The sequence below is a fragment of the Tachysurus fulvidraco genome, chromosome 3 (genome assembly GCF_022655615.1).
Source record: "Tachysurus fulvidraco isolate hzauxx_2018 chromosome 3, HZAU_PFXX_2.0, whole genome shotgun sequence".
NCBI lineage: Eukaryota > Metazoa > Chordata > Actinopteri > Siluriformes > Bagridae > Tachysurus > Tachysurus fulvidraco.
Genome location: NC_062520.1, coordinates 11,982,914 through 11,992,420, shown reverse-complemented (window position 1 = coordinate 11,992,420; position 9,507 = coordinate 11,982,914). Strand labels below are relative to the sequence as shown.

Sequence of the window (9,507 nt, the reverse complement as noted above, 5' to 3'; positions counted from 1 at the left end):
GAGGGCTATATTCTTTATTTGGGTGAGGTATCATGGCAGCATCTCATGCAGTGACTACAGAGCAAAAGCCCTTTTTAAAAATTTTATAACAATAATAATAATAATAATAATAATAATAATAATAATAATAATAATAATAATAATAATAATAATAATAATAAAATGTATACATTAATTAAATGTATGATTTACTTTGTATGACCCTGCCAACCCATGAACTCAGTAAAATGGCATGAAAAGGAATGAAGAAAACATGACTTGAGCAATATGTTTTATTTGTAAAGCACTTTTACCCATGGACATTTTCTCAATGTAGCTTTACAGGACATACAATGTTTATGGAAATGTATTTGAATTTATAACTATTTGAGCAAATGACCATTTGATATTTGTCCATAATGAGCAACCCTGCATCATTGTGGTGAGGAAAAAGTCCCTTAGATGATATGAAGAACCCTTGAGAGGAACACCCTCATTTGGGTGACACCAGAGAGTGTATGTATAAATGATTACAAACACTAGAGAGTATGATTATAAATTATGCTAAACACTATAGAGTGTGATTATAAATTATTATAAACACAGGAGAGTGTGATTATAAACAATGTCCTTTCTACAGTCATATACTGTATAGTAAATTTGGAGTTGTGTAACCAGGAGCTCATCATCTAAGTTCATTAAAAATTCAACACCATCTCCTCCATGCTGAAGCCTTCAAATGCTCAATGAAGGAGATATATAGCATATGCAGAATGTTATTTTGTCTATTGATCAAGAGGTTGTTCTCCTCAAAGTCCTCATGGGGTTAGCAACTTCTCTTCAAATGTCCAAAATCATCATGAAGCGGAATCTAACCGGAGTTGGTACATCTCTAGATGCTTCAGAATCCGCATGGGGTTGGCCTCTTCTCTTTGAGGTCCGAAATTTTCACAAATTGGAACACAACTGGAGCTGGCACAATCTCTGCATGCTTCAGGATGGGCAGAAAAAGATAAGCAAGAGGAGAGGAATTAGACTAGCTGCTGTTCATAATAATGGCAAGCATTTGATGATAATGTGCATGTGATCAGATGTACTAGAGCACAAGGTTATAGGATGTATTATGTGTATGCCTGGCTAAAGAGATATGTATTTAATCTACATTAACTGAGCCCTGAACACTTTTAGGAAGGCTATTTCAAATTTTAGGAACTAAATATAAAAACTCTCTACTGCCTTTAGCAGACTTTAATATTCTGGGAACTACCAGAGTTTTGTGATCTTAAAGAACGTGACGAATTGTAGCGAGTTATAAAACTGGTTAGGTACATGGAACCTAAACCTTTTGAGCCTTATACATAAGTAGCACCAGTTTGTATTCAATTCTAAACGATTATATTAGATCATATTAGAGGAGGATTTACTCTCACTTCTTGGAAGAAGATTGACGTTTCAACAAGACAACAATTCCAAACATAGAGCCAAAATAATTAAAGAAGTGGTCTAGCCAATCTCCTGATTTGAATCCTACTTAGGATTTATGAAGCATTTTCATATTTGGAGTTCATCATATGGACCCTCGTAACCTTGTGAGAATTAAAGATGATTTGCCAAGAGGAATGTGCCAAAATTTAACCACAATTCTGCAAAAACCTAATTACTTAGCATAAATATCTCGAGGCAGAAATTGCCAACAACAGCTCAGCCAAACAGTGTTAATGTTGTTCATTTTTGGTGTCTAGTTTTCCAGTTTCATTTTTAAGTACATCTTTGTTATTCAAATATGTACTTGTTATGATATATATATCATAACACTATATATATATATATATATATATATATATATATATATATATATATATATATATATACGTATATATATACGTATATATACGTATATATATACGTATATATATATATACGTATATATATACGTATATATACGTATATATATACGTATATATATACGTATATATAGAGCAAAATATATATATACACAGCAAAATTTTCAAATATATATATATATATATATATATATATATATATATATATATATATATATATATATATATATATATTTGAAAATTTTGCTGTGAACCTTTGACATATGAACCTTTATTTAAAATGTTAGACAAATATCTCATTGATTGATTATATATTTATCATACCCAGTTTCATTTTAAAAATGTTTTTCATTCATGAAATTGATGTTGCAGTGTCAAAGCCTCTTTGTATTTATTAAGCAGATATTTGTCTGCCTTTTACTGTTTAACTTCAAAGCAAGCCTTTTTATTTACTTGTCAGAGGTTTCATTTCAACTTGCAAGTAATTGCCTTTTATATCAAAGATATAATTCAAACTTGGTCTAGCATACCAATACTTTAATCTACTCAAAATGTTCATCATACATAGTGTTCATTATTCTTTGGGCACTCATGCAAATTTTTAAAGTAGAATTGAGTGCTACAAAAATAACATAATTAGACAAGTTCATTATCCCAAAAACAAAAAGAAAAAAGTAAAGCTTAAGTAACAATGGAGTCAATTAAGTGAGTAGACAGTGTGGGTCAGGGGATATAAAGGTACTGTAACTGACTGCAAAGGTGCATGGGCTGCTGAAGTCTAGAGACTCTGCTTTCAGAACAGGGGACAAGACAGCAAGGGCTAAACCACTTCTTAGACAGCAGAGATACCTGGCGCATGTGGCAGGGCATCCACACAATAACAAACTACAGGACGATATCCCCTGCCTGTGACAGTGATGCCTCCCTACCAGATGCGCTAAACTACATCTACGCTACATTACAACCATCCCTCCCCCCAAGGACCAGGTACTCTGTCTAACCACGGCGGCTATGAGGAGAACTCTAAGTAGAGTTAACCCACGGAAATCTGCTGGACCAGACAACATCCCTGGTAGAGTGTAAACTACAACAATCGCTCACTCGGTTGCTGTTTTTGCACACCACATTGCTCTAATTGCACAATGTAATTTATAATACAGTATGCAGACTGGTCAGTGTTATTTTGTGTATTTTGTGTATTTGTCTTGTAGAGTTTTGTATTTCTGTCTTTTTGTTGCACTATATGTGGCTAGGACTTAAGTCCCTAGCTCTGTGTCATTTTATGTAGCACCATGGTCATGGAGAAACATTGATTTATTTCACTGTGTAACTGCACAGCTATATATGGTTGAAATGACAATAAAAGCTTCATGACTCTTCTAACTACACCAGATAACATAGGAGTGACCACCATTTTACCACCAGAGCATAGATTGAAGTCTCTGTGTTATTGTGACTGTAGTTGGTCAAGCAACTAAATGTGAACCTGGCCTTCAACAGGATCTTTTAAACAAGATGATAAGATAAGGACTTAAGAATTAAAATGTTTATTAGAATTAACATGAATAATGTGTTTCTGTGATTTGTGCTGTTTTAAGTGGTATAATAATGATATCTTGTGGAGCCAGTGAATATGTATGAATATGAACATGTGTTGGGTATCACAACTATCGGTATGAAAATCTATAGTTTTTGAAGACCAACAGCAGAGTGCATCCACTAGAAAATTTCTACAAAAAGAGAAATGAAGAAATGCTATCATTGCTGTAGTGTTTAGTCAATATTGTCATTTCAACAACATCAACAAGTGATAATATTAATAGAAATAAAGTTTTGGAATAAATAGATAAGCTCTGCCACAAATATGAGCTGGTATATCTTTGTATGCTTCCTGCGTTGTGAATCCATCCTCTTCAGGTTAGCACTCTATCCAGGAACTGTTTGTCTGGCACAGCAAGCATCTGAGTAGATGCCACAGTTGAGGCAGAATCAATTCCATCAATAACTCTCTCAACCGAAGACAGTAGAGTAGATTCCTCCCTTTTCTGACATTCTTGTGGCTACTCAAAAGCTTACTTTTGTTCCCTTTCTTTTTCTGTCTGGCTCACATGGAACTCTCCTCCCCTTCAACTGCATTTCCAACCATGTCCACTAACTGACAGCCTGTCTCTCTGATCATTTACTTTTTCATCGTCATTTCCACACTGTCTATTCCATCTCTCACTTCCTATCTTCTATGTCTTTATTCCCTCATACTTTCTTAGTCCATTTCTGTTACCATTGTTCTTCATCTGTCCTCCTTCCATTCATTTGTCTTCGTTCCTCCTTCATATTTCCAGTCATGGTCAGTGTGATGTGATAAAGGGAATAAGAAAATACATAATATGATAAAATCACTATTCCTAGTTATTGTGTGACAGCTGATCCACCTTTTTCCTTTCCCTTATATATATACCTTTTCAATATTTTTAAAATAACAGCATTTCTCATAGAATTCTATGTTTTCACACACTATTTCTACCTTTTTATATAACATTTAATGTTGTGGAACATCCATAAGACAAATGAGTTGTTATCATTTACATTATATATATATATATATATATATATATATATATATATATATATATATATATATATATATATATATATATATATATATATATATATTTAAGTCTATATATGTATATATATATATATACATATATATATATAAAATTAACTTAAAAAAATCTTGACTTAAAAAAATCAGTTTCTTTGAAATATGAAAAGCAGCATATTCGTTGAAATTTCCCGCACGTTTATTCTGACCAATCGAGAAGCAGTTTAGGAAATACGTTCAAAGACATGTGGCCAATGAGTGATGTGGATGTTATCACATGACTGCATTTTGGTTCATTTCAACTGGTGCGGAACAGAACGATCAGTGTGGTGTGAAAAGGAACCAAAACTGCTAAAAAGCTACAATGTATCATTTTTTGCTTCTGGTCCGGACCAAATGAACCGAACTATAGGTGTGTAAGCACCCTCGGTTTTATTCCACAAGCCATCAGACTAAATACATCCCACGAAACATCATAATTTTCTTATTTATGTTCTTGTATGCTTCCATATATTATATACTGTAGTGCTGGATGCTCTGACTAATGTCAGCCACTCGCCTATGTTCCTCCAGGACTGCTGACATTATTTTATGAAGAATAAAATATAAACAGAATAGGACAGCCACTTGGGGGATGGATTTTGTCTACTGTATAGTGAAGTTTTGTGAAGTTGAAGGGCAGTACAAGACAGTGAGACCAGCTGTGCTGTATGGGTTCGAGACTGTAGCAGTGAGGAAAAGACATGAGGCAGAGATGGAGGTAGCAGAGATGAGGATGTTGAGGTTCTCTTTAGGAGTGATGAGGATGGACAGGATTAGGAATAAGCAGATCAGCGGGACAGCTCAGGTTGGCTGTTTTGGGGACAAAGTCGGAGAGGTTATATTGAGATGGTTTGGACATGTACAGAGGAGGGAGATGGTTATATTGGTAGAAGGATGCTGGAGATGGAGCTGCCAGGTAAGAGGTCAAGAGGAAGGCCAAAAAGGAGATATATGGATTTGTTAAATGAGGACATGAAGTTTGGTGCGAGAGTGGGCGATGCTGAGGATAGAGTGTGGAAACAGATGATTAGCTTTTGAGACCCCTGACAGGAAAAGCCGAAAGTGGAAGAAGAAGAAGAAGTGAGAAATGGAAGGGCATTTGATCTAATAGTTGCTGCTAAATGTGTTTTGCTGTGAAACAAATATCATTTTGTTAGACTTTTTTAAGGACGTAGCCTAATGGACTTCCAATACCAAATTCAAATTCTTTCAGTTTAGTCTGGTTGGTTTAAACAGTGGTTTGGGTGGATGTTTAGGATTGAAGTCAAATAGTGGACAAGAAGTAAAATGGACTTTAGGAAGTGATCAAAGTGTACTTCTGTCTGAGCACGTTCTGTTTCAGTCCATGACTAACCTTGCTGTAAATGCTTTTTAATGTATTTATTGTAATTTTTAGTAATTTTTTTGTAAGTATGCAAATTAGAGATATTAGAGATATTTTTTTAAATAAAAAAGATAATATTTGAAATAACAAATTCAACTAAATATGTCTTAGCCACAATTGTTTATATTGTATTAACTGAAAAGAAAAGAAAGTACACAAACAGGACAAAAAGAGAAGAAAAACCTCACAGTTAACACCACATCCTGTAGTAGTGAGAAAATACATGTGGAGGGAACGTGACTGTTTGACTAATGTACAGTCCATGCTAGCACATCCAACAGATCTTGCAGGGCACACAGACAGATCCTAAAGCGCTCATTTAACAGTCTTTTCTACTAACCTGCCAAATCACTCAGGTAAGACACACAAAACATCTATGCACAATAGTCTGCTATTACATGCTAATTTTCATAATTTATTGAATTCAATTTAGTTCTTCGATGTAAAACGTCAACAGTGTTTGAAGACAGCTAATGACATGCAAGTACTGTAGCTTAATATCACAGAGACACTAGTTAATTACATTAGTTTAATGTGCCAGCAATGTGCCAACATTTAAATATCATACTTGTATAAAACTGGTATATATGTTAGAAGAAAATATATTCCTTATACTTGAAGCTAGTTAGTTTCAAATCTGAGGTTTTTAATGTAATTTGTTATTTATATGTTATTTCTTTCTAAATAGACTGACATGATGGCACATTGTAACTTCTTTGGATATGTCCTGTTAATGGCAGCAGTGATTTTTTCCTCCCTGAGAACATTAAACTCTGTGGAGGAGCTGCATCAGACAGGTTTTGGTACACCACCTCCAAGACATGGACTCGCACTGCTTGTGTGGTATGTTCAAAACTGTATTGACAACAACATGGTGTCTCTCTGCAACCCCATGGAAGGTGATTACGGTTTCCATGAGTTCAAGAATGCTGGACCGTTTTTTCTCCTACCCAAGCTGAAGGATAAGAAGACATATGGCTACTTCACCATAGGAAACCTTAATTACAAACATGCCAAAGATCTACCCTATGAAGTCAGAAAATATTATAATCCACATGACCTAAAGAGCAATATGGACAGAGTCATTGTGAAGTATAATAAAAACAAGAACAAAATCGAGGAGATATTCATTTCAGAGCACTATAAGAAGGTAAAGACATATATTGTCGGTTTGCCTCTTATCACTGAGTTAAGACAACAGTGTTAGTCACAAAGAAATGGGCATAATAAAAATTGCTGGAATGTTTCATACAAAATATATTTTAAAAACTGTTTTATTTGCTTGTCTGTATAGTATCTTAAAAAAAAATTAATAAACCTACCTTTTTTTAATCTGAATCTTTATCTTCTATCATTCTGATCATTTTGGCAATTTTTCTAGAAAAAATATTTCATTCAAAATCAAATCAAGTCTGATTAAGTCTTAGAAAGATTATTTTAATTCACCATAATTAATCATTAATTGTGTTTCAAAGTCTGACATGTAAGCTGTTGGTTTCTATTTATAAGTATTATGAGTGAGACAACTTTCAGTTCTCAATATAACATCTGTTTCTCTATATTTAGTCACTTCTCATTTTCACTCCCACTATCATTCAGCACAAACTACAGTACAAACAATACCTGAATACATGTAGAACAAAATCTTAAAACTTCCCAGTAAAGCTCCAGAGAAGATCCAGGAGGAACTGCAGCTAATAATGGTGATGGGTTGTACATTGTACAAGCTAGACTGACTTACAAACATATAATTGAAGATGATACAGATAAATACATATGAAGTACTGTACTGTAAAGGAATAATGATAACTAACTGGACAACGATATCCTATGTTTAAATCCTTTGTTTAAATGTTACGCTTTAAAACATTGAATCTTGTTTATGTAGTATTAGTTCAATAGGTAGTTTGATTTGCCATTTAAATGAGGTTGTTATTACTAGATTATTACTATTTCTTTTACTACTAAAACATGTTTGCAGTAAATTCTAAAGTGCTTCATCTGTGTAATTATGTCTATTACAACCTGAAAATGTTATCAGTAATTAAAACAGTTCATACTTGTTCTAAGAATGTAATGATATAATCTCAGTGAAATAAGAATTTCCAGCACATGTAAGCAAAATAAAACTGTAATGTAGGAAAAAGGGATTACCGAAAGCAGATACTGCTCAAGCACCGACAAACATAATTCACATAATTCAAAACAGTTAGCAGTATACAGAAAGCCTTGGTGTATTGTGTAAACACCAGTACAAGCCTTAGATACAACTAACAGTGTCACAAAGAGGTATAAGAACAATAAAACACACCCTATGGGGATCCCAGGTAGTGCAACAAAAAAGATTTTCCCCAATCGCTGATAAATTGAGAGTTCATTTACAGACAGCCTTCTGTAACCCGGAACCTGGGGAGCATAATAGGCCATACTGTCTGGGTGGGAGGGATGATATTCTCTCTCACCTCTCAATCACTATATCATTAGGCAATTGTTGGTGTGTCCGCTCATGTACGTGGAAGAGAACAGAAGCATGTGTTAGTCTTCTCCCTCCCTGGGTGGTTGATGCTGTATGATGTGCAGAGCTGGTTTCTGGATGGAAATCAGCATATGACCAAAATGAAGGTGGGGGGTGGAAATAAAATAACAATAAAACACAATTTGGTATAAAAAAAATGGCAACACTATTTTTAAAAGGATATATTAAGTGCACATTAAAATATGAGTGGGGATTATATGGGGAGAATTTGAATAATACCAGTACATACGGAAATAGGATCATTATTCCACTGATTAATATTACTCTTGTATGACAATGACAATGACAATGACAATGGCAATGAATATTAGTATAGTATTTTCCTGTCACATTGCAATAGCTGGCTTTTCAGTACCTGTGTTTTATTTGTGTTGTCTCTAGCTGATGACAGTCACTTTCTTTTCTTTACTCACCTTTTTTCTCCTTGCATGGAGCTACACAGGCAAGTCAAGAGAGCTTTGACAGAGCTGTAAAGCAGCATATGAACAGATGTCTCTGGATGATTAATGTGCTTCTCTTCCTCTCGTCTAAAGAGAAGTGTGCCAGCAGCCCTCCTCCTCCTTTTCCTAAACCTCCTCTTCTCTCTTCTTCAGAGTTACTGTGCAGACCTGGAGTCTCCCTCCTCCTGTGAACATGTAGCCCCCTAGTCTGCTCATGCTGTCTGTCTCTGAGCTGTGATAGGAAGTCTGCAACTAGAATATCTGTCGAGCAATGTACTAGTGCCCCCTTGTGGTGAAAACTATTAGCTGTAGTAAATAAAACGTACAGTAATAAGTAGAATGCATATATTCTGTGTCTGGCATCATTTAACTATCCAAATCCAAAATAAATTCTGAATAAATTAGCATAACCCTAAATATGTAGTGATATTTATATTATATTATATTATATTATATTATATTATATTATTTATAATTATTATATTATAATTATTATTATCATGTATTTATATCACAAGATCTGACATATGACAGTGATATTATGTGTTCATCATCTCAGCCAGCTGGGATTTATAACTTCTTAATAATTAAAGCACAAGGAAGGATAAAGCATCTTCATAGCCATTTAGATCAACTTAAAAGATACTGAGGATTAATTTGTCCTCTCTAGGTTTCAAGTA

General features: G+C 34.2%; 1 protein-coding gene and 1 long non-coding RNA gene across 2 annotated transcripts; one reads left to right on the top strand and one right to left on the bottom strand.

The window, feature by feature from the left end:
* Positions 1-266: 266 nt before the first annotated feature.
* LOC125140810 lies at positions 267-9,051 on the bottom strand. Its single transcript, XR_007140062.1, has 3 exons — positions 8,801-9,051; positions 7,174-8,440; positions 267-970 (listed from the first exon to the last, which is right to left on the bottom strand). It is a non-coding gene; the product is annotated as an uncharacterized LOC125140810 (long non-coding RNA).
* On the top strand, positions 6,540-7,189 carry si:ch211-198c19.1 (uncharacterized protein LOC100151013 homolog). Its single transcript, XM_047810699.1, has one exon. The coding sequence runs from the start codon at positions 6,546-6,548 to the stop codon at positions 7,056-7,058; it is 513 nt and encodes a 170-aa protein (XP_047666655.1). The 5' UTR covers positions 6,540-6,545; the 3' UTR covers positions 7,059-7,189.
* Positions 9,052-9,507: the final 456 nt, after the last annotated feature.

Excerpts from the sequence above, each read along its gene's own strand:
- si:ch211-198c19.1 (XM_047810699.1), top strand. The coding sequence starts at position 6,546 with ATGATGGCACATTGTAACTTCTTTGGATATGTCCTGTTAATGGCAGCA.